The following is a 26,614-nucleotide window of genomic DNA, read 5'->3' on the forward strand; positions in this document are numbered from 1 at the left end:
TGGGCCTTTTCACATTGGAACTTAGAATGAGAGGTGATCTTATTGAAATAAGTAAGAGTCTTAAGGGGCTTGATAGGCTATAGGACCTAAGGGTGTAATCTCTGAAGAAGGATTCAAATGTTTAAGCCTGAAATAAGAAATTTCTTTTCTGAGGGCAATGAATCAGTGGAATTATTTACTGCAGAGGTCTGTTGAGGCAGGGTTGTTAAGTAAATTCAAAGCTAACATAGCCAAAGTTTTAATCAGAAAGGGAAGCATGGCTATGGTGGGGGTGGGGGAGGGGGGTGGTAAAAGTAGGAAAGTAGAGTTGAGGATTATCAGTTCAGCTTTGATCACATTGAATGGTGGAGCAGACATGATGGGTTGAATGTTCAACCTCTGTTCCTATGTCTTATGGTCTTACCACATTGGCAACCTCTTTTAAGACCCTAGGCTGAAGCCCACCTGAACCTGGAGACATGTCAACCTGCAGCTCTATCAGTTTGCTTAATATTATTCCCCTGGTGATTGTAATTTTACTGAGTTTCTCTCCCCCTTCCTCCTCCTGATTTACAGCTATTGGAATGTTATTGTATCCTCCATAGTGAAGACAGAAGCAAATTACTTGTTCATTTTAATTTGCAATTTCCATATTATCTTCTGGTCCTACTCTCTCACTCTTGAGAACTAGTGTTCACTTGAATTACTCCCTTTTTAAATACCTAAACATTTACTACCCATTTTAACATTACTATTGAATTTATTCCTCCTGTTAAATCTTTGTCATTCTCTGCTGTTCTTTTGACCAATATTCTGACCAATCATCTGATCTGTCAATTGAAGCAAGATGTACTGTATTGAGTTTTTAATTTCAGTCCAGATTTTTGAGTAAGATAGCTTGTCTCTCTTTATTGTCTCAGGTTTTCGTTGGAAGAACTATGCATTATGTGTGTATTTAATTGTTTGTTTATATCCATCCCTATTGTTAGCCTGCTTCCATGCATTTGAAAACTTAGGTGGGCCCATTTGGACTGTGATTTCTCCTGGATAGCTGACAGGAGCTGTGCTTTGATTGCAAAAATAAAAAAAAAGTGGATGCTGGAAACCTGAAATCGGAACACAGATCTTATAAAGGTTCAGGTCAGACAGCATCTATGCAGATTGAAACAGAGCTAATGTTTCAGGTTGATGTCTTTTCAGTCAGGAGTTCTGATGAAAAGATGTTGGTCTGCGATGTTAATGCTAATTCTGTTTTTTCTTTTTACCAAAGCTGCCTGACAAGCCAGCTGAGTTCTTCCAGCAATGCTTGCTCTTACATTAATTACAGGATGGACTCTTTGTTGATATTTCTTTAGTTTTTTCCATATAACATCCTTAATAAAATGTTTACTTATACTGAGCTAGAATTATTTGATTTGTAGCTTTTTAGTGAGTCTGCTTTCTGGCTGTATCTAAAATGATTCAGAATTTGTGTATATCTTGTGTAAAGAATGTTGAATTGATTACTACAGATCACCACTTCTTAAAATCCCATGAATGCAGAGGACGGGGATGATGAGATCACTCTGAGTTAAGAACATAAGTAGGAGCAGGAGTAGGCTGTTCGGCCCTTCGAGCCTGCTCCGCCATGCAATAAGATCATGGCTAACCTTTTCATGGACTCAGCTCCACTTACCCGAGTTTTCACCATATCCCTTAATTCCTTTTTCAAAAAGGTATCTGCCTTAACTTTGAAAGCAATTACTGAACTAACGTCAACTACTTCCCTGAACTAGGAATTCCATTGATTAACAACCCTCTGGATGAAGAAGTTCTTTCTCAGTTCAATTCTAAACCTGCTTCCTCTAATCTTGAGGTCATGCCCTCTTGTTCTAGTCTCACCCACCAGTGGAAACATCCTATCTATTTCTATTTTACTGAATCCCTTCATAATTTTATGTTTCTATAAGATCCCCCCCCCTCATTCTTCTGAATTCCAATGAATATATTCCCAATCTATTCAGCCTCTCCTCATAAGCCAACCCCCTCAACTCTGGAACCAACCCAGTGAACCTCCTCTGTACTCCCTCCAGTGCCATTACATCCATCCTTAAGTAAGGAGACCAAATCTGCGTACAATACTCCAGGTGTGGCCTTACCAGCACCTTGTATAGCTGTATCATAACCTCCCTGCTTTTAAGATCAACCCCTTTAGCAATGAAGGACAAAATTCAATTTGCCTTCCTAATTACTTGTTGTATCTGCAGATCAACCTTCTGTGATTCATGCACAAGGACTCCCAGGTCCCTCTGCACAGCAGCATGCTTCAACTTTTTGCCATTCCATTAATAATCTATTTTGCTGTCAATCCTACCAAAATGTATGACTTCACATTTACCAACATTGTATTCCATCTGCCAGACCTTTGCCCACTCACTCAATGTATCTATGTTCCTCTGCAAAGTTTCACAGTCTCTACACACTTAGCTCTGCCACTCACCTTGGTGTCATCAGCAAATTTTGACACCGTACACGTGGTCTCCAACTCCAAATATTAGATATAAATTGTAAATAATTTTGGTTCCAACACTGACTCCTGAGACACACCTCTAGTCACTGTCAGCTAGAACAGCACTCATTTATCCCTACTCTTTGCTTCCTGTTAGTCAATCGATCCTCTATCCATGCTTATACTCTACCCCAACACCATGCATCCTTACCTTATGCAGCACACTCATGCGCGTCCCCTTGTCAAAGGCCTTTTGGAAATCTAGGTACACCACATCCACTGGGTCCCTGTTGTCCACCTTTCTTGAAATGTCTTCATAGAATTCCAAAAGATTTGTGAAGCATGACCTGCCCTTCATGAACCCATGCTGCATCTGTACAATGGGACAACTTATTTTGAGATGTGCTGCTATTTCTTCCTTTATAATAGACTCAACCATCTTCCCCACTACAGAGGTTCAGCTCACTGGTCTATAATTCCCCATCTTTTGTCTACTTCCCTTTTTAAACAGTGGTGTCACACATGCTATTTTCCCATGCTGGGACTGTCCCAGAGTCCAGCGAATTTTGGAAAATTACCACTTTTCCACCTCTGCCCTGTACAGGACAATGTTGGAGAGATTATTTGGGGAAGGGTGGTGGTTCAGGGTACACTCCTGTGTAGAACTCCAGGGAAAGCGTTAGGGAAGAGCGAGAGGGCAGGCAGTCAGTCATTTGGAGATGGTGCCTGGGCTCCCATTGATGTCCAGGACCGTTCTTGGCAGCATTTCGGTAAGCCGAATTCACTTTTAATCATCGTAAACAAAAGATATAATGGAAACACCTCTTTGATGTAATGTTTCTATCAGGACCTTGAGATCTTCAGATCATCCAATATTCGGATAATCGAGGTTCTTCTGTAGTCTGGTACCCCTGGATATTTAATTCTCAGTCATGACCATTCTGCAACCATGTCTCCATGGTGGCTATCAAAACATAATCGTTCACGATGATTTGTGCCGTTAGCATTCATAACAAGGTTGATGAGTTATGAGGATTCAGGTAAAGTACCTATATGCTAGCTTTCTTATCGTCATGATTCGCAGCATCTCTAATATCTCCTGAGCTATCCTTCGTTCTTGCTTCTTTCATAGTCTGCCTTGAACTTAAACCTTCCTGCGTACGTACTAATCTGCTGCTTACCTTTTCATTTATCACTATACTTCCTGTTGCTTTCCCTTTCCCTGCCCCCCCCCCACCCCTGACTCACAAGTTTAAAGTCCTTTTCGCTAGAACACTGGTTCCAGTTTGGTTCAGGTGGAGACTGTTTCCCCCCCACCCCCGTTCCAAAACTGATGCTAATGCCCCATGATAGGGAACCCCTCTTTCCCACATCATTCCCTTAGCCACGTGCTTACTTCCCTAATTTTTTAGTCCCGAAACCACTTTGCACGTGGCTTGGTCAGTAAACTGGAGATTATGACCCTTGAAGACCAGTTCTTTATTTAGTTCTTAGTGCTTGATAATTCCCAAACAGGTCTTCCATCCTATCTTAACCTATGTTGTTAGTCCCAAAGTGGACCACAACAACTGGATCCTCCCCCTCCCGCTCCAGTATCCTTTCAAGCCTGTCAGAGATGTCCTGCACCCTGACACCGGGCAGGCAACACACCATGCAGGACTCCGATCCGGCTTGCAAATGATATTATCTGTCACCCTAATTGTAGAATTCCCTATAATTTACCACTTAACATATGAACCATAGAATCCTTGTGACAATCTATGCCTTAAAGCTGCTACAAGTTATTGTAACTAGAACTGTGCCATGTGTTGGTTTGGGTAAATGGCAGTCAACCTTTGGGAAGCACAAGATCAAATTCTGCTATTCGCTTTCAACATGGTAAAAGAAGTAAATTTTGTAATTCCATCTAATATGCCTTATACAACCCCTTCGCACTCCCACCCCCACCACCAACACTTCATTTTAGCTTGTTGGTGACTAGATTATTTTTTCCCAAAAATATATGCTTGTTATAGTCATATAGGATGGAAACAGACCTTTGGGTCCAACTAGTCCATGCCAACCATGTTCCCAAACTAAATTAGTCCCACTTTGGCCCATATCCCTTCAAACCTTTGCAATTAATGTATTTATCCAAATGTCTATTAAATGTTCTCCCTGTACCTGCATCCACCATCTCCTCTGGCAGTTCATTCAACACTTGCATGACTGTGGAAAAATAAAACGTTGCCCCTCATGTCCTTTTTGAAAATTTCCTCCTCTCACTTGTAAAATAAAAAAAAAATGCACCCAAGCTTTGAATTCCTCCACCCTAGGGAAAAGATCCTTGCCTCTCATGATTTTATAAACCCCTTCAATCTCCTAAGATTCCGTGGAAAAAGTCCCAGCCTAGCCATCCTGTTTTTATAACTGAAACCCTCCATTCCCAGCAATAGTCAAGCCAATCTTTTCTGAACCCCGTCTAACGTAATAATATCCTTCCAATAGTAGGGTGACCAGTACTACACACAGTACTCCAGAAGAGGCCTTACTGATTTCCCTCACACAAAACCATGCTGACTATCCCTAATCAATTCTCACCTCTCCAAATGCGTGTAGATCCTATCTTTCAGGATTACCTCCAACAACCTACCCACCACCGATGTCTGGCTTACAAGTTCATAGTTCCCAGGCTTCTCCTTGCAGCCTTTCTTAAATAAAGGTAACAATGCAGGAGCAGAAAGAGTAGTCATTGCAAGTGATCTGTCTGTGGTTGTGTACATAAGAATAGAACTAGCTGAGTAGTCCCACCCAGCTTAGAAGACCGTAAAAAAGGTTTGGAAGAAAATTCTATGGTTAAGTTACAGAGACATTGCAAAGGTAGACTAGAGAAAATATCCTTTGTGATTTTTATGAGAACTGTTTCAATTCTACGTAAGCGACAGAAACATGATTAAAAAATTCCATGAAGTTTTGGTAGTGATCATTCAGATTTCGGGGAAGCAACACATTCAAGGACTTTTGAGAGGAATGGCCAATTGGAAATTTGTTGGTAACTGGAAGGAAGGTAAGGTCAAGGATTTTTTTTTTGCACCGGGTTGATGACCTATTCAAAGGAGAGAGAGAAAGAGAGAGAAACACACACACATGCCTTCACAAAGAAAGCTGTTTCCAGTATCCGCTAAAATGAGGGCCAGGAGGGGAAGTTCAGTGATTTGCAGTTTCGCAGAGTTTAGATTGAGGAAATAGAAAGTTGGTTTCATGGGCAAGGTGAGCTCAGAGAGATGGGAGACATCTTGACAAAAGATGTGAATTAGAGGTGAGGCACATAGGTAACTTTTTTAAAAAAATTCACTTCTGAGATGAGTATTGTTGAGTGGCCAGTATTTATTGCCTTTGAGAATGTGGTGATGAGTTGCATTGTTGAACTGCTGTAGTCAGCGTACTGTAGGTAGATCCACAATGCTGTTAGGGAGTCCTACATTATTTTTCAAATTCCCTCCTCTCTTGAAAGCATTGGCCTCACTTTATATGTAGCTCCATAAGTGCCTATTATTTGTGTATAGGTCAGGATGAAAGTTGGTGACTTCTGCAGCCTTTTGGAGGGGAATAGGAACACCACAGCCAAGTCTGCTTAAAGTCTTCAACAGCAATCCGCAGGGTCCCTAGATAGGTATTCAGGGCTGAACCTGTTCTTTCCTGTGCTCAAGAGCATTTTTTACTGCTGCTCAGCTGAAGTTTGCTAAAGCAAGACAGAACAGGATTGAACCTGGAATTTCCTTGATCAAAATGGCTTGCTGAGTGTTTATATAATTTGGTTTGAAATACTTTTTAATCTGTGTACAAGTCATTCTGAGATCATTCAGGATAAGCAAAGCAGATCTACTTTGCCACAGATTGAACAGATTTAAGCACAAACCCATTTTAAAGCTGATAACCCTGCTAGCTACTGCCAATATGCCAACATGCATGTTTCAGGGTAAGAATATTGTGCAGCAAATCTTATTGCTAAGATTTGAATACATTAATTGAATACATTAATTTGAATACATACACTTGAATGCAGTACTAAGAAAGCTCTACATTAGTAGACGTGCTTTTTGTTTTGAATGAAGTATTAAACCAAAGGTCTCTTAGTGTGTACAGCATCGCAATCAAAGTAAGAAGAGAAAAGACTCTCATTTCAACACTACTTTTCATGATCTTAATACATGCCAAAGCACTTTAGAGTTGATAAAGTGCTTCTGAACTGAAGTCACTGATGTAATGAATCTTGGCATAAAGCAAAGTCTCCGAAATGGTACTGAGGTAAATTAGTAGGTAATCTGCTTTTGTGGTTTGGCTGGCAAGTTAAAATTGTCTAGGCCTTTCAGAGAATACCTCGCTCATCGTGAAAGAGTGCTGTGATTTTTAACACCTCCCTGTAAAGAGAGGCACGACCTTGATTAATTTACCTGAAAAACATAAGTAAGATGAAATTTTATTGACCTGAAGCATTTATATCCAAGTTTTAATTCTGTGCAAGTGGTTGGTTTTGAGCGAGTTAAAATCATGTCCCTTGACTCTGTTTCTCTCTGTACAGTTCCTGCTTACCTGCTGAGTGTTTCCAGTGTTTACTTATAGTTCAGATTTTCAGCATCTCCAGTAGTTTGCTTTTGTATTATAAAATGTATATGGTCCTTGTAAAAACTAATGTGATTCAAAATCCCAGCTCATTTATCCGATAGCTTATTATAGGCAAAATTGCATAAAGTCGTCTTCATAAGTTATTTGCTTCATTTGCAGCAAGTTGTTGCACAACCTTTAGTCAACCTTTAGTCAACTTCCTTGACCATCATTTGACTTCTCATGACCTGCAAGGTTTTAATTGAATTGCTTACTATAAATAAGCTGAGGCCCAATCTGTACTCTATAAAGGAGAATAGAAAATAAGAGGATTCAGTCATATGCCTCTGGTGTAAGGAGTTTGGATGCTTGCCCAAAATGACAGATAAAAATATCATTCTTGCATTTGTGCCCAGGCTGTAGCTAACCAAATATGTGACAGAAACCTGCAGGAAATGAGAAGTCCTAAAGCAGAAAACTGCTGGTAACTGTAGATGTTGATTTACTTACTAAAACGGCTGACACTGGTGGTTACTATTGACTTTGAGTGTGATCACCATCAGTCCTAAAATTCTCCCTCAACCACTGAATGAAGACAGGTACCTCAAGCATATTTTGGTGGAATGTACTGAATAAGAAGTGTACTAGGTTCAATAGTCTATAATGCTTTCTGCACTTTTTATTTTTATAGATGTACAGTTCGATATTTCAAGGAAATGGCTCTGAATATTGTAATGTTAACAATAATGACAATATAGCATACAATTTGCACAGCAGCATCTATATAATGTGCCGTCATTGTAATGTCTGATTTGTTGCATTCCACTTGCTTAAATCCCATTTCCACTTGATGTAAACACCTTTTTTTTTAAAAATGTTAAAGTTTAGCTCAATTTTACTATCTGTCATACTAAAATGTCATGTGATGCATGGTGTTTGATGATAGTTAAGTTTTTTGAAATATATATTCCAAATTATCAGCGTGTCTGAAGTAAATAAATCAAAAGAATTGTGGATGCTGGAAATCAGAATCAAAAATTGCTGGATAATCTCAGCAGGTCTGGCAGCATCTGTGGAGAGAAATCAGAGTTAAGGTTTCTGGTCCAATGACTCCTCTTCAGAACTGTGTGTTTGAAGTAATTGCTTGCAAATAAAAATGCCTTCATTCCAATACTATCAGGTCTGAAGACAGGTCACTGGTTTGAAATGGTAACTCTACTTGCTATCCACAGTTGGTGCTAGACTTACTGAATTTCTCTAGCAATTTCCGTTTTTGATTTGGATTTCCAGCATCTGCATTTCTTTTATTTTTAAGCTTTAATTCCTATTTGTTGTAGTGATAGGTAAACTGAGATTTCACAATGAAATTTGAGGGATTGGGGAATGGAGAGAGAAGAGGGGCAATCTACCATGCAGAAATAAAGTCATTTACAACAAGTTCCAATTCCTAAAAGCTTTTCATAGTTAATAGATTAGATTACCTACAATGTGGAAACAGGCCATTTGGCCCAAAGGTCCACACCAGCCCTGTGAAGAGTAACCTACCCAGACCCATTCCTCTACCCTATATTTACCCCGACTAATGTACCTAACACTATGGGCAATTTAGCATAGCCAATTCATCTGACCTGCACATCAGAGGGAAATGGGTCTGGGTGGGTTACTCTTTGGAGGACTGGTTGGGCTGAAGGGCCTATTTCCACACTGTAGGGAATCTAATCTAATCTAATCATTTTTGGATTGAGGAAACCAGAGCACTTGGAGAAAACCCACTCAGACATGGGGAGAATGTGCAAACTCCAACAGACAGTCGCCCGAGGCTGGAATTAAACCCAGGTCCCTGGCGCTGTGAGGCAGCAGTGCTAACCACTGAGCCACCTTGCCTCCCACATTATGGCATTGTATGCTGTGCAGGCCAAAGGTTTTGGCTCTCTGGAGGTACTTGTAATATCTTGTGATCCCTGATTTGGAAGAGTAATTTCACATTTTTTCGTTGAGGGTGGGCAGTGGTCTTCACAGGGTGCATGCCACAGTTTGCTTCTGTACCTGAGGCCTTCCAAAAATTGCTTCCCATGTTTAACTTGCAGCAAGCCCTGTTCCCTATCACTCCTGTGGTCACTGACTGACATCGGCACTTAGTCAAGGAAAAGTCTTCATTTTAAAGTTCTCATCTTTTGTTTTCAATTCCATCCTTGGTCTTGTTCTTTCCTGTCTCAACCTCCAACCTAAAACCCTCAGATGGGTTTAAATGTGATCCTCTAATTTGTGCCACTTGCATATTGCCAATCACAATTACTTCTTCATTGGTGGTTGTGCCTTCAGTTGTCTAGATCCCAAGCTGTGAAATTTTCTCCCTATATCTCCTGTTTGTTTTATCTTGTTTGACTCCTTTTAAGGTACTTTTTAAAACCTACCTCTTTGGCAAAACATTTAAGTATTTGGTCTAATACCTCCTTATGAGTTTGTCATACTTTGTGATGCTCCTTTGAAATGCCTTATAATATTTAATTACATAAAAGGTGCTGTGTAACATTTTTTGTTCTTTTTTAATGTACATTGTGTTAGGATTCTTTATAATGAGGCCACAAAGAAATCTATTCTTCTAACTTCCGCCAAAATAGGGGATGCGCAGGCAGTTTTTACTTGCTGACAATTTGGGCAGGAGTACGATGGTCTATCTGAAACCCAGAATTGCAGGTCTTTTTAAACTAGCTGCCATATTTACATCTGATATCCAATTTCCTGACCAATTAGTTTGAGCAGATATGATGATCATGTGCCTGAGTTAAAGGGGTACTGCAAAAAGTGGCATTTGATGGGTTCTGACAGTGAAAGAATAAAGTAATTGTTGATGTCTTACCGTTCCAACTCTGTGCCTTGATTTAGTACTGCCTCCATGGGTGTGATATTAGGATCTGGCTCTGATACACTCACTTGGCAGGAATCAGAAGGAAATTGGTTGGATTTCATGTTGTGTCTTGTACACCACAATTGAACAAGTGCAGATGGTGGAGACAGAACTGTAAAGTCTGCATTAAAGGAGGCAATACTCCATGGTCTGCTCAGCAGCACACAGATGCTGAATTTTGGGGCTTTTGATAAAGATGTTACTTTTAGAACAGCAGCAAAACATGCAATGTAGTAATAGGTTTTTGAATTGCGCTGTGCACAGTCTGAGACAGTGGAGATGTTCATCTCAAGCATGAGTGATGTGATATTGCCGGTATTTGTGAAGATGTCATTTTCATCCATGGAAAGAATGATTAACTTGGAGCCTCAAATGCATCAGTTTTGGTGAATGCTTGCAGGACTTCAATGGATTGCCCACTATGAATGTAACAGTAACGGGATTGATCAAAAGTGTAACTACAGTCCTTCAATAGTGATCATGGTGCAATGATCTGCAGACAAATGTTCTTCAGCTCATTGCTACCAAGGAAATGTGGGTGAAGCAGCATCAGTGGGATTTGAAATCAGAGCATTAGCCTGGACCTCTAAATTACTAGTCCACTGACGTTACAACTACACCACCATCACCCCATGGTGCTTTAAATTACCCGTGAATATGATCCTTTTCCTGTAAACTGTGTTGTGGGAATTGATTCTTATGCACTGCATCTCTCTACTGCTCCTTCTTCTCGTCTAGAGTGGCATGTCTCTAACATGTAGGCTATTTCTGATCCCACTACTGATGAGGGTCTGCTGATCATCTCAGTCCCTCTTAGTTGTCCAAGGTATCAGTAAGACTTTTACCAAGCTGATGACTGTGTTTGCAATTGAAGACATAACAAACCTCCAAAGTAGTGGAAGTAACTTGGAAAATAAATGTAAAAGCATCATTACCTTTCAAAATAGAATCATGAATGCAGTGTACTAAATTACCTCTCTATGAACCACCATCACCACTGCCACCAACATAATCAGCAATCATTCCTGCTTAGGAATGATTTTTTCAACACTCTATGGCAATAAAAGTCACAAGACTTGAAAGCAATCATATCATCTTCATATATTTGAGTGACAAGTCTAAGTCTCTGAAGGTTTACTCTTGCTATTGCACAATTTCAGAGGAGTCTCAATGCAATTACTGCCTTCTAACTTTAAATTTCTTTTTATATATAATTGAATCTCTCTGGATTCAACGTAATGGAAATGCCTGTATGTGACTTCACCAATTTGGTTAGGATATTCCCTGATGTTAATGGAATATTCCATACTTAGAAGCAAGTGGCCAGATGCAAAATGCTAAGTGCATCAGTACACAGTACTCCCCTCCCCCTGTTGCATTCAACTGAAGGCCTCTGGTTAAAGGCCAGAAATGTTCTACAACCTGCAATTTCTTTTTAAAAATGGTTGGCTTCTAACTAGAGAAGACACCAGTAGAGTAAAGGGGACTTAAATTTACACTTTCTACTCTATGGTTCATTTGATGACAGTTGTAGCTTATCTGCAATATACAGACTTAATATTTACTGTATATTTCCCTCCTACTTTTTCAGTTGATTCTGAAAATAAGTTCGGACAAGAGTTAGTTTGTTAACATGTCAAATCTTTCTGAATAAATGTTTTGAATAAATTCATTGATGCCTAAAATAAATTGGTTTCCTTCGACCCATGATCAGACCCACAAGGCTTTGAACACTTCTGTCAAATCTCCTGTCAGTCTCAAACTCTGGCAGTTTGCAACTTCAAATTGCTACAGTCGTGGATGTGGCTTAGGGTTTATAGGTCTTTCGTTGTTATTCAACAATTTGTCCTGCAATGACCAGGAGTGCTGAGTCACCAAGCTGGAGGGTGGCTGTGACTTAGTGGAGCACAACCTGTTTTTTATCCCTCAGAAAATCTTCATTTCTTCTCCCACTTCTGCTATTCTGCCTTTGACTTTGTGGTTGTCTGTCAACTAGCCCAGATTTCTGCCACCCATGACAAGATGGGTAAATCATAATCTGTCTTTATTGGCCCGGAGCTACCCAAGATATTTCTTCGAAGGTATCTTTAGTTGCCTCCATCGTAAATCAGCAGGTCTCCACCAGCCACACTGGGGAGCATTAGGCACCAAGAGGATGCGCAACATTGATTAGGGTGAGATTGAATTTGTAAATTTGACTTGGAATGGTTATTTGGTGACTCACCTTTGCATTGTGATTAAGCAAACACTGTGATGGTCAGTACTAAAATGAGGTAAGGGACTGTTATTGAATGGAGAATTAATTCAGTACGAGAAACCATGACTCTATTGGACTTGTAAGATCTGGTCTGTAAAGGGCTATCCATGTTGCTACCTCCCTTCATTATCCTTCAGCATCATCTCCATTGCTGCACTTCAGCTGCTTACTGCATAGTAGATAGCAATCTTATCTCATTGTGATGGTGAGATTAGACAGATTGCAGCAGACCAACAGAAATGTTGACAAATTCTGTCTGCTAATCATTGCAATGCTCCTCCAGATTGATTGAGGTAGTGGAAATCTCATCCCAGCACCCCCAACAGTTTGCTCTATCACAAGTCCATAGATGGCCAACATGCAAAAATATTGAAAAGTTGCACATCTGAGTTATCAGCTATGTGTTCAGCAGATTGTCCTTATCACCTTTCAAGAATTTGAGTTCCTGATGAATATGATACAGCAAGTGTGTTGGTTGTGAATCCTATCAGATTGCATGGATTGTTTGGAGCAGCAGTTGGTGGCAATGAGGAATTTATAGGAGCCGGGGTGTATTAGATGGCAGTTTCAGGAAGGCAGAAGAGTTGCGGATACAGTCAGGTCGATGGGTTACCTCCAGGAAAGATAGAAGGGGTAGGCAGGTAGTGCAAGAGCTAATCTCATACAAGGAAAATGTAGGTGGTGATGGAATCTCTGAGGAATGTAGCACCAACAGCTAAGTTTCTGGTACCAAGACCATCTCTTATGTAACGAGGGGTGTTTGAGGTTTCAAGCAATCAATTGTGATAGGAGATTCTCTAGTCAGAGGCACAGGTGGACGTTTCTGTGACTAACAAGAAGACATCAGAATGGTGTGTTGCCCCCCTGGTGCCAGAATCAAGGATGTCTCTGAGAGGATGCAGAATATTCTCAAATGGGAGAGGGACCAGCAGGAAATCGTTGTACACATTGGAACTAATGACATAGGACTAGGTTCTGAGAAGAGAATATAGGAAATTAGGCAGGAATGGAAATAGGTCCTTGAGGGTGTTAATATTGTGATTATTTCTGGTGCCACGAATTGAGAGTAGAAATAGGAGGATAGAGTAGATGAGTGTGTGGCTGAGAAGCTGGTGGAAGGGAGAAGGATTCACGTTTTTCGATCATTGGAATCTCTTTTGGGTTAGAAGTGACCTGTATACGAAGGACAGATTGCACCTGAATTGGAAGAGAGCTAATATACTGGCAGGGAAATTTTGCTCGAGCTGCTTAGGAACATTTAAACTGAGGGGGTGCAGGGAAATGATGAGAAAAGAGATTGTATTGAGGCTGGTGCAGTTGAGAAAAGGAGCAAGTCGAACAGGGCAGCCAAGAACAAAGCAGAGAACGTATAACTGATAAATTAAACTGCATTTAGTTCAATGTGAGGCCTCACCTCATGGTTAAGAGCATGGGACTGGGGTATCATAGCGATTACAGTGGCTTAGGTATTATAGACAGGACTGACAGCTTAATGTTCCAGGATACAAATGCTATAGGAAGGATAGAGAAGAGGGAGAGTGGCATTTTTGATGAGGGATAACATTACATCTGTACTTAGGGAGGATATTCCTCGGAGTATGTCCAGGCAAGCTATTTGGGTGGATCTGAGAAATAAGAAAGGGATGATCACCTTATTGGAATTGTACTGTAGACTGACAGTGTCATAGTGTTAAGGGCTTGGGTGGAGAGGAACTTAGGTGTGCAAGAAAATTTTTGATTCCGAATATGAACGTACCTTCGAGAGAAGGAGCAAAACTTGACCTACTCTTGGGAAATGAGGCAGGACAGGTGACTGAGGTGTCAGTGGGTGAGTACTTTGGGGCCAGTGATCATAATTCTATTAGATTCACAAGAATGATGGAACAAGATGGACCAAATCTAAAAGCTAAAGCTCTAAACTGGAGGAAGGCCAATTTTGATGGTTTTAGGCAAGGACTTTCAAAAATTGATTGTGGGTGGATATTTACAGCTAAAGGGCCAGCTGGTAAGTGGGACACCTTCAAAAATGAGATAACGAGAGTCCAGAAACAGTATGTTCTGGTTAGGGTAAAGGGTATGGCTGGTAGGTGTAAGAAATGCTGGATGACGAGAGAAATTGAGGTTTTGGTCAAGAGAAAGAAGAAAGCATATGTCAGCTGTAGACAGCAGGAATCGAGTGAATCACTAGAAGAGCATAAAAACAGTAGAAGTATACTTGAGGGAAATCCGAAAGACAAAATGGGAACATGAGATAACTTTGGCAAATAGGGTTAAGGAGAATCCAAAGGGATTCTACAAATACACTAGGACAAAAGAGTAACTAGGAGAAAATAGGCTCCTGATCTTTAAGTGGCCCTATGTGAGGAAGTGCAGGAGATGGAGGAGATACTAAATGAGTATTTTGCATCAGTATTTTATGTGGAGATGGATATGGAGATATAGTACATGGGGAAATAAATTGCAACATCTTGAAAAATAACCATATTAAAGAGGAGGTGGTAATAGACGTCTTAATGCATAAAGGTGAAAAAATCTCTGGATCTGATCAAGTGTAACCTAGAACTTTGTGGGAAGTTGGGAAGTGATTGCTGAGCCACTTACTGAGATATTTGCATTATTGCTAGCCACAGGGGCGATGCTGGAAGACTGGAGGTTGGCAAACATGGTGCCACTATTTCAGAAAAATGTTATGGAAAATCCAGGGAACTATAGACCGGTGAGCCTGACATCAGTGATGGGCAAGTTGTTGGAGGGGAATCCTGAGGGGCAGGATTTGCATGTATTTGGAAAGGCAGAGACTGATTGCAGATAGTCAGTATGGTTCTGTGCGTGGAAAATCATGTCTCACTAGATTGAGATTTTTTTTTCTGAAGAAGCAATGAAGAAAGTTGATGAAGGCAGAGTGGTGGACATGATCTATGTGGACTTCAGCAAGGCATTTGACAAGGTTCTGCATGATAGAATACTTAGCCAGATTAAATCACTTCAAATACAAGGAGAACTAGCAATTTGGATACAGAACTGGCTTGAAGGTATGAGATAGAAGGTTGTGGTGGTGCTGGAGCATGCTTTTCAGACTGGAAACCTGTGACGAATGGTCTGCTACAAGGGTCAGTGCTGGGTCCGTTGCTTTTTTGTCATTTACATAAAATGATTTCAAATGAACAAAGGAGAAGTGGTTAATAAGTTTGCAGATGACACCAAAATTGATGGTGTAATGGACAGCCAGAAAGGTTACCTCAGAGTACAATGGGACCTTGATCAGATGGGCTGGTGAACTGAGGAGTGGCAGATGGAGTTTAATTTATTTAATTGTGAAGTGCTGCATTTTAGAAAGGCATATTAGGGCAGGACTTTTATGCTCAATGGTAAGGTCCTGGGGAGTGTTGCTGAGCAAAGAGACCTTGGAGTGCATGTTCATATTTCCTTGAAAGTGAAGTCACAAGTAGACAGGGTAGTGAAGAAGGCTTTTGGTTGCTTGCCTTTATTGGTCAGTGCTTTGAGTATAGGAGTTGGGAGGTCATGTTGCAGCTGTACAAGATGTTGGTTAGGCCATTTTTGGAATATTGTGTGCAGTTCTGGACTCTAAGCTATAAGAAGGATGTTGTAAACGTTGAAAGGGTTTAGAAATGATTTAAAAGGATGTTGCCAGGGCTGGAGGGTTTGAGCTTTGGGGAGAAGCTGAGTAGGCTAGGGCTATTTTCCCTAGAGCATTAGAGGCTGAGGGATGACGTTATAGAAGTTTATAAAATCATGAGGGGCATTGATGGGGTGAATACCCAAGGTTTTTTCCCCAGGATAGGGGGAGTCCAAAACCAGAGGGCATAGGTTTAAGGTGTAAGGAACAAGATTTAAAAAGGACCTAAGGGACAACTTTGTCACGCAGAGGGTGTTGCGCGTATGGAATGAGCTGCCAGAGGAGGTGTTGGAAGCTGGTAAAATTACAACATTTAAAAGGCATCTGGATGGGTATATGAATAGGAAGGGTTTAGAGGGATATGGGCATGGACAAGTTGGACTGAAGGGTCTGTATCCAATCTGTATAGCTCCATGACACTCACACCTTTACCTTACCCTGGTACTTCGGATGCTGCTGTCTTAGAATGAAAGGAACATGACTCTGCTAGAGCACTGTGTGTTATCCTTTGTCATTCTCTGAACATGCTAAGTTATTCATTGATTTTAATTTAGCTGTTTCTTCAATCAGAGAATTGTCTGGCATTTTTTGAAACAGCAGTAGAAAGATTCTTGGGAGATTCTTTATAATTGGTTGAAGACATTCTCGTATGCACCTGGGAGGTTGTGAAGCAAGTTCTCCTCCTTCCAGAACGGATTTGGAGGCCAAATCATCTCCACTCCAGGGCATCACAGCAGAAGTAGTGAGCTGGGCTCAACCGTCTTCAGCTACTTCATCAATGACCTACACTCCACTATCAATCAGAAGCAGAGATGTTCATTGCTGGTTGCGCAATATTCATCATTCCCATTCACAATTCCTGGACACTGAAAGGAGCTGTACCTGCATGCAACAGGGCCTGGACCACATCAGGCTTGAGTTGATAAGTGGCAAGTAACGTCAGTGACCAGCCCTAACAATAGAATCTAACTATCTTGCTTGATGTTGCAATCACTGAATTTCACCACTAACATCCTGTGGTTGCCATTGCTCAGGGACCTAATTGGACCAACCATACATTCTGTCAGAGCCTGGTTTCAAGTCCCATCTGCTCCGGAGGTGCATCATAGCATCTTTGAACAGGCTCATTAAAAATACCTAGAAATATTTTGCTGGAAGGACTAGTGGTAGTTAACCTATCTCTTGACTGTCCAAAGCCTCCACAGTCTGAGGAGTATGATATTGACAAATCACCTGAATAGGGAATAAGACAGAAGATGGAGTATAATGTAGAGAAGTATGATGTTAGTCACTTTGTTTGCAAGAATAGAAAAGCAGATTTTTAAAAATGCTGTATCTTTTTTGGGTTATGTTCAAACAACTTTAAGTAATGGAGAGGTTCAGAATGCAAGTGGTGCAAGCAATTAGGAAGGTAAATGGCATGTTAGCCTTTATTGCAAAGGAATTGCAGTTCAGGAATGAAGAGATCTAGCTGAAATTGTCCAGTGTTTTGGTGAGACCACATCTGGAAATCTGTGTACAGATTTGGTCTCAAGTTACAAATTTATATATTTATATTGGAGGTGGTATGGCAGCGGTTCATTAAAGTTGTTCCTGGGATGAGTGGGTTTACCTGTGATGAAGCTGAATTAACTCGAAGAGGCCAATCATTTAGGACTGGGATGAGAAGAAATTACTTCACTCAAATGAGTGTGAAACAGTGGGGTTTTCTACCTCCAGAAGGATGTGTGCGCTTCATTGTTGAGCTGCCTAAGGCTGAGGTTGACAAGTTTTTGGTCCCTCACAAATCTGAGGAATAGGCAGGAAGCTGGAGTTGAAGCCCAAGTTCAACTATGATTGTATTAAATAGTGGAGTGTGAGTTAGGAGGCGATGGTTTAGTGATATTACTGCTAGAGTGTTAATCCAGCGACCCAGTTAATGTTCTGGAGATGAGTTCAAATCCCAGCATAACAAACGGTGGAATTTGAATTTAATAAAAGTGTAAGTAAGAGCCAAGTGATGACCATGAAACTGTTGTTGATTGTAGAAAAACCCATCAAACTCATATTGTCCTTTAAGCCACAGCAACATGATTGACTCTGACTCTTAACTGCCCCTGAAGGCGGAGGGTGAGCAGCTGGAAGTTATGGTACACCTTGGTATCAATATTCACTTTTGAAAGAGACCTTCTCGTTTTGTGAGGACAGTGTGAAACAGGCTGAAACACTTGAATAGGTTGATATTAAGAAGGAGAATGAGTTGGAAATTTTGAAAAACATGAGGATAGATAAATTCCCTGGGCTGGATGGGCTATACCCAAGGTTATTATGGGACATGAGGGAAGAAATTGCTGCGCCTTTGGCAATGATCTTTGTGTCTTCGCTGTCCACTGGAGTAGTACCAGATGTTTGGAAGATGGCAGATGTTATTTCCTTGTTCAAGAAAGGGAATAGGGACAATCCTGGAAATCACAGATCAATCAGTCTTATATCAGTGGTGGACACAATATAGGAGAGAATTTTGAGAGACATGATTTATGATTATTTGGAAAAGCATAGTCAGCATGGCTTTGTGAGAGGCAAGTCATGCCTCACAAGCCTTGTTGAATTCTTTGAGGATGTGACAAAATACATTGAAGCTAGAGCAGTAGATGTAGTTTACATGATTTTTAGCAAGGCATTTGATGAAGTTGCCCATAGTAGGCTCATTCAGAAAGTAAAGAGATGTGGGATAAGGGAAATTTGGTTTTTGAATACAGAATTGACCGGCCCTTAGAAGACAGAGGGTGGTAGTAGATGGAAAGTATTCAGCCTGGAGCTCAGTGACTAGTGCTTTGCAGAGATCTGTTCTAGGATCTTTACTTTTTTTTTACTTAGACCATCAAAAATGAGACTGATCATTTCAAAATGAAAGCTTGTATTGTAGCTTTATCCTGATTATATTTATTTTGACAATTTATTCCAGTTATGTAATATTTTAATAAGTTTGACTTAAAAGTGTGATTGTTATTGTTATGCCTATTATTTTACAGAAAAGTACTTAATCAAATTAATGGGCGGCACGGTGGCACAGTGGTTAGCACTGCTGCCTCACAGCGCCAGAGACCTGGGTTCAATTCCTGTCTCAGGCGACTGTCTGTGTGGAGTTTGCACATTCTCCCCATGTCTGCATGGGTTTCTTCCGTGTGCTCCGGTTTCCTCTCACAATCCAAAAATGTGCAGGTTAGGTCAATTGGCCATGCTAAATTGTCCGTAGTGTTAGGTGAAGGGGTTATGTTGAGGAATGTGTCTGGGTGGGTTGCTCTTCGGAGGATTGGTGTGGACTTGTTGGGCCGAAGGGCCTGTTTCCACACTGTAAGTAATCTAATCTAATCTAAAATTTATTCACCAAAATAATAGAAGCCTGAGGCAGTTATGGCATCTGGATGATCAATTAAAGTAACATTAACATGGAAAAATATTTTTTCAATCTAAAAATAATGCGACATGTAAGTGTTCATTTTCAAACCCAAAATATAATTCAAACATTTGTTTTTATTAACATTTTGTACAGAGAATGAGATCCAAGGTAAATACTGCCTCCAGGAAACTAACTCATACAAGCAATTGTGGACATACCACATGAGGTAATGTAGCAAAGTTAGCTCTGGTACTACCAGGATGAAGTGCATGACTAGATTTGTGTTTCAGTATCATTCTCTGTCATCAGTTTTGCGTAGAAGGAGATGTTACACACTGCTGAAAGCAACATGTAAATAGTCTTAATAAGTTGAAAAACTGCATATCAGCATTCAAATTAACCAGTTACAATCTTTTTGTTTTGTTTTCAGGTCTGATGTGGTGGTCCTGTGCTTCTCAATTGCTAACCCCAATTCACTTAACCATGTGAGAACAATGTGGTTTCCTGAAATCAAGCATTTTTGTCCACGAACACCTGTTGTCTTAGTTGGCTGTCAGTTGGACTTGCGTTATGCTGATCTTGAGGCTGTAAATCGTGCACGCCGCCCCTTAGCAAGGTACTATATGATACTTGAGCTGTAAATTTCTTGATAACAGGCACAGGTACTTCAGTAAAAATGCACATAGCATAATTCTAATACTTACGTAAAGTTTTGACTCAGGTTGTTGCACACCAAGTGAGTTGCCTTTCTAATGGCAGAAAATTAAGATGCAGATTCAGTATATAGCAACAGACGTAATGAGCCACTGGACCATGCAGATGGTATGTAAGTTGGTAAAGAACAGAGATTGGCGCTGAATACAGAAATGCACAGGAAGCCAGTTTGGCAGTGTTTCCATCTAAATGCTGATTTGTTAACTGCCAAGATATACTCTAGCTACTAAATTCCCAGCAGTCAGCTAATGAAACAAATAAAAAGGTAGGCGCATTGCAAAGAAAACTGGTGGAAAAACTGAAGATTATAGGAAGCAAATCAACTGATAACAAATCGCCAAGCCAAAAAACATTAAGTTTAATAACAAGACTCATTTTGAAAGACTCGACTTAGGAAAAAAGTAGCCTGTGCAGAATTGAAGGTGCCCCGCAATTGAATCCTTTAGAACAAGGAGCGTTTGCCTACTGTTCCTGGTTGTGGTAATTTTTCATTTTATAAATGATCATTTCTGCCTCTATTACTTCACATTGCCAATTACCAGTATAATTTGCATAATATGTGAACCCTAATATTGTAGTGCAGTTAGCAAATGTCTGTTAATTATTTAACTAATTTTTGAGTGTTCTTCCTTTCACTTTTCTTTGTGTTTACCTCAACTATAAAAAATGCAATTTTTTACGTTTCTGCATATGAATCATCCATGACTTCATCTTTGAGCTGAAGAAGCAACAATCCTTTGTGATGCTGCTCTCTGTCCAATAAAAATATTGGTGTAGCTAAGAGAAACTTCAAGCAGAATGTATGCAGTACAATCCTTGGAAAAAGACTCACTCTGAAGTGGCTTCCTCCATAGGGCTGTGCCAGATGAATGGGCTTTGTCTGTCACAAGCCACAGATGAAGTCTCTGTGGTTTACTTTCTGTTCAACCTTGCAAGACTCATTTTATAGGAGAGTTATGAGCCTCATATGTCACAGGAGTGGTGCTTGGATAATTTTGCACCATGTCTTCAAACAAGTCCATTGTGATTCAAGAATATACAATACTGGAAGAAAACATTGTGATCTAGTCCCATATGATATGATATTTTCTTAAGCCAGCATCTCCATTCAAATACATACATCTTAAAACTTTCCAGCATCTTCATAGGTTTATTGATACTGCTTCTTCCAATGTTTACTTTTCAGGCTGTTACACAAAGTGAAATATAAACTATGGCGGGCCTTGTAACTCATCCTTTTCTGATCAAAAGTGCTCAACTGCTGATCTAATGATTGCAGATTTTGTCTCCACTACCTCCATGAGTAATTATCATTCCAGCAATTGATCATTTTTGCATGCAATATTTCTGACTTCAATCCTGTGCTTGTTTTCCACCTGTTAGTGCTGAGGTCCCTTTGCTCTGCATTGAAGTTGGCACTCCATAGTTTCCTTATTCTATTCTATTTAATATTTCATAGCTCCCTAGATTTCTTTCTCATATGACTCCTCTCAATATTGGAAGATCCAAACTTTTCTAGGGCTTAGTCTTGTTGCCAATGATTTCAACACCTCCAGAGTTTCCTTTTAAGCTTCTCTTATGCCTCGCCTAAAAGTGAATGTGAGACTTGTTTTCTATATCGTGGGATATGAATGCCACTTATGAGGCCAGGGTGTGTGCCTAATTGCCCTTGAACTGATTGGCTTGCTAGGGCCATTTATGAGGGCAGTTAAGTGTCAACTACACTGATGTGGTCTGGAGTCACATGTAGGTCAGACTGGGTGATTGTACAATCTGGAAAATTCCGCTTCATTTCTGGTATACAAGCTATATATGAAGTAAAATGTTCTTGTCTATGCCTAAGTTTCCAATGAGCACTCTTGGTAGGTCAGATTCCTAGTTTAGTGTGAAATTGGACATTTCCCTGTTAAGTGTAGAGTCCATAGACATGAGTTTTTTTACAAGCTGTTGCTATTTAGGTCATCTTGTTAACTGAATAGCATGCTTTCTAGTCTTGCAATGTGTAATTTGTTTAAAAAAAGCCAAATTTGCTACCTATATACAGATCTGAATAAAAGACTGATTGATTGATTGATTTAATATTTCAGGTGTGGACTCCTCAGAATTGAAAACTAGAAAACAAATAAGAGCTTTCATCATTTGAGTGAATTGGAGATAGAAGAGAACAATTGGGAAGGAGTTAATGGATATAATGACTTTCAAAGACAGTTCATAATGAGCTTAAAAAATTAAAGCTATTGGATGATTGACAAAGATTATCTCAGTCATTCAGAGATAAATCAACCATGGCTAACCAAGGAAGTTATGGAGAGTATTAAGTTGAAAGAAAAAGCATATATGGAGGCAAAAGTCAATGAAAACGGAGGTAAATTCAGAATCTAGCAAATGAAGGCTAACTGACAACCAGAACTTTTTATTTTAGAAAGGGAGAGATCAAAATGAACATTGGCCTCACAGAAAATGAATCTGGAGCAATAATTATAGGGAACAAGAAAATGGTAGAGGAGTTAAACATATTTAAAATCAATCTTTACAATGGAAGATCCTTTGAACATCTCATTAATAATAAAGAATGTGGGGGAGGAATTGATGGTATTAGGCAAGAACATTCAAAAGTTGATTGGGGGCAGATGTTCACAAGTAAAGGGACGGCTGGAAAATGGGAAGCTTTCAAAAATGAAATAATGAGAGTTCAGAAACAGTATGTTCCTGTACCGGAAAAGGGCAAGGCTGGTAGGTATAGGAATTGCTGGATGACTAGAGAACTTGAGATTTTAGTCAAGAAAAAGAAGGAAACATGTATAGACAGCAGAGATCGAGGGAGTCCTTAGAGTATAAAGGCAGTAGGAGTAAACTTAAGGGGGAAGACAGGAGGGTAAAAAGGGGACATGGGATAGCTTTGGAAAATAGGGTTAAGGAAAATTCAAAGGTATTTTACAAATACATTAAGGACAGAAGGGTAACTATGAGAGAATAGAGCCCCTCAAAGATCAGCAAGGCAGCCTATGTGTGGAACCACAGGAGATACTAAACAAGTATTTTGCATCAGTGTTTACTGTGGAGAAGGACATGAAAGATATAGAATGTGGGGAAGTAGATGGTGATATCTTGAAAAATGACCATATTACAAAGGAGGTGGTGCTAGATGTCTTAAAATGCGTGTAGGTGGATAAATCCCCAGGTGTGCCCTAGAACTCTGTGGGAAGCTAGTGAAGTGATTGCTGGAGCCCTTGCTGAGATATTTGTATCATCGATGGTCACAGGTGAGGTGCTGTGAGATTGGAGTTTGGCAAATGTGGTGCCACTATTTAAGAAAGGCTTTAAAGAACAGCCAGGGAACTATAGACTGGTGAGCCTGACACAGGTGGCACAGTGGTTAGCACTGCTGCCTCACAACGCCAGAGACCCGGGTTCAATTCCCGCTTCAGGCGACTGACTGTGAGAGTTTGCACATTCTCCCCGTGTCTGCGTGGGTTTCCTCTGGGTGCTCCGGTTTCCTCCCACAGTCCAGAAATGTGCAGGTTAGGTGAATTGGCCATGCTAAATTGCCCGTAGTATTAGGTGCAGGGGTAAACGTATGGGAATGGGTCTGGGTGGGTGTGCTTCGGCGGGTCGGTGTGGACTTGTTGGGCCGAAGGGCCTGTTTCCACACTGTAAGTAATCTAGTCTAATCTAATAAGAATATGAAAAAGACATGGCGCCATTCTGAAACAGACCTCCCGTCTGCACCATTTTTTTTTGTCCCTCTAGCTTATCTAATTGGTTCTACTGCTTTGATAAAACATATTGATTTTTTTCCAGGAACCCAGCTTTGATATATAGGACAGTACTAGCAGTAGGAAGTCAGAGACAGGGAAGCTTCTAGAAACAATTATTGGGGATAGAATTAATAGTTACACAGAAAAGGTGGCTTGATCAGGAAAAGTCAGCATGAATTTCTAAAAGGGAAATCATGTTTAACTAATTTGGAGATTTTTTGAAGAGGTTACAGAAAGTTTCAATGAGAGTAAAACTGTTGATGTGGTATACATGGACTTTCAGCAGGTTCTTGATACAGTGCCACACTACAATGGAAAAGAAAGTTATAGGTCATCGAATAAAAGGGTCAGTAGCAACATGGATACAAAATTGGCTGATGTTTGGACTGGAGGAAGGTTTGTAGTGGCATTTACCTGGGATCGGTATTGGGACCCTTTCTTTTCTTGACATATGCTAATGATCTAGATCTTGGTGTGCAGGGGGATACTTCAAAGTTTGCAGATAACAAAAATGAAGTTCTTTATGCAGGAAAACTAATTTGCAGTATTACTAATGGGACTCGTTCTCCTCAAAAGTTAATCCAAGTTTCTCCAGAATGCCAAAAAATATGCTAGGCAAGCATTTGAGTAGGTGCTCAACGCCTTCAGTACATTCCAAAACAACTAGCTTTGGAATGGAACACTCAGTATTCTTAACACCATATGTGCCATGGTTGCCTTTAATTCTCCTAAGAACTACTATGGTGCTTTACTTTCATGTGTCAGTAGGCTGTTTGGACATTACCTCAAGGAGCATCATGAGCAAGAAAGCACAGAAACTGCTGATTAGTATATAATGCAAAAATGGTGAATCTTCATTAACACTAAGATATTTTTCAGTAAGGGTCATCCCATGAACCAAATGCTAACATTGTCATTTATAGGCTTCTTCACCATTGTGCAATGACAATAACAACTTTAGCTATATTACAGGTCTAACTTTACTGTTCCAAGGCAGTTCACAAGAATGTTGTCAAAGTACAGTAGAAGAGTTGACTGAAAACCATCAGGGTAGATTTTAAGAACATCTGAGAAAAGCAGAATGATTTAGAGTCCAGGCAGCTGAATTTACTACTATTATTAGTACAACAATTAAAATCTGCTGCACAACTGAACAGAATTGTAGACACTCAGAACTTCCAGGAGATTGTGGAGATAGAGGCGACGTGAGGCTGTGCGTGGGGCGGCCATTCAGAGGGTGATTACCCATTTGCAGTATTGATTTTTGCTTCTTGTATTCACTGTGGTGCACTGTGCAGGCTGTGCAGAAGCAAAAAGAATTAGTAAAGATGCTGGTTGAATGATTATGCAGAGATGAGGAGGGGTTAAGGCCATGCAGTGATCTGGGGGAAAAAACCCCACAAATTTTAAAATTGGGGCATGCATCTCTGAGAACCAATGTAAGTCATAATGATGTTAATGGGTTAATGAAATTTGGTGCAACTCACGATGCAGACTGCCAAATTTTGAATCTGATCAGGTTTACAGATGGTTCAAGTTAGGACAACATTAGAATACTTGAATTTGACAAAACAGATACAAGGACGAGGGTTTCAGTAGCTGATGAAGTAAGGCAGGATGGAAGTATGAATAATGGAACTGGAGCTAGATAGCTTTAACTGTTGGAAAGGGTGCAAGGTCAGAGGCTGAGCTCCGCTCAGGATCAAATAGGAGACAACTGCTTTAGACAATGAGAAGGACGAAGGATGGAATCTGTGGCTAGGGAAGAGTGTTTGTGATAGGGACTAATGAAAAAATAGCTTTGGTCATTCTAATCTTTTTAATTAGAAAAACATTTTGCTCATCCAGTATTGATATTGAATAAACAGCATGACAAATGAAGGGTTGACAAAAGATTTTGAGTGACATTAGAGGTTGTATGTATAATAGGAATTAATTTACTTGTTCATAGGTTTTTTGGCAGTCTTCTAGCATCTCTGGATCCAATGTTCCTTCCTGTTCCTAAAGTTTTCATTTTCCTGAGTCCAGTCTTTTTCCGCTTTCCTTCCTTACCCCATTATTGGCAGCAAAACCTTCAGCCTCATTTGACTTACCCCCTCAGATTCCTTCCCTAAACTGTTTTGTCTCCCTCCATTTTTAAAAGATCTTCTCAAAAGCAGTAATTAAGGTTTTTTAAAAATCCGTGCTCCTAATTTCTCTCTGGTATAATGCCCATATTTTCAATTTTCCTGCAGGCATCTATGAAGTACCTTGGACATTCCTTATATTAAGTGTCAGATTTCACTGTCATGTTGGTCTCTTGTGTCTGGGTCAGAAACTTGCTGGATTAGGTCATGAGAGAACACTGGAAGAATAGAGGAGGTGATTTGATGAGACTGGGTTTAAAGGACGAGGGTAAGATGCATGGGATGGTGAGAAGGGTTAAAAGGCCATATCACCAAGGGACTGTGGAAATAGTCAAGGGGAGCTAAACCTGGTCTTCAGTGATGTTAGCTGTAGTAATTTTGTATACGAGTTAGAGTTTGTTGATTTAGATCCCACTCCAGAGACTGGAGCACATGGTCTTGAATTGTCAGACTGCTATTCTTTAGATAAAATATTAGACTGACAATTCCACTGTCCTGTTTGATAAATATGTTTAAAAATGAGTGGACTTATTTCTGGCAGTGGTGAAAATTGCTGACTGTAGAATTAAGTAGTGCAGTGAGGAGTTTGGAAAGTCCTCTTTAGTGTATATCAACTTTTTCTTTAAAATTTAAAGAAGCTGGTTTTGAAGATGAATTTGAATCTTCTAATTGTCACGCAATAAAGACTTTCAACCAATTCTATTAATAGAAATAGATAGGAGCAAATTCACTTGACCTTTTGATGACTTGATTGCCTTTGTCAGCTGACCATAATAGAAGTTAT

The 26,614-nt window shown here is 40.1% G+C and overlaps 1 protein-coding gene across 6 annotated transcripts in view; it reads left to right on the top strand.

The window, feature by feature from the left end:
* The window catches only part of rhobtb1 (Rho related BTB domain containing 1), an 86,782-nt gene that overhangs the window by 38,114 nt on the left and 22,054 nt on the right, over nt 1-26,614 (top strand). For 5 of the 6 annotated variants that reach the window (XR_006314887.1, XM_043712319.1, XM_043712320.1 and 2 more), the window contains one exon: nt 19,663-19,848. Coding sequence is in view for 5 of the 6 variants with exons in the window: in XM_043712319.1 (XP_043568254.1) it covers nt 19,663-19,848 (186 nt within the window). In the remaining variant the exon portion in view is untranslated. Of the gene's footprint in view, nt 1-19,385; nt 19,459-19,662; nt 19,849-26,614 lie in introns of those variants that run through there. The other variant, XM_043712321.1, reaches the window with a different exon arrangement.

This window comes from Chiloscyllium plagiosum, chromosome 22 (assembly GCF_004010195.1).
Source record: "Chiloscyllium plagiosum isolate BGI_BamShark_2017 chromosome 22, ASM401019v2, whole genome shotgun sequence".
NCBI lineage: Eukaryota > Metazoa > Chordata > Chondrichthyes > Orectolobiformes > Hemiscylliidae > Chiloscyllium > Chiloscyllium plagiosum.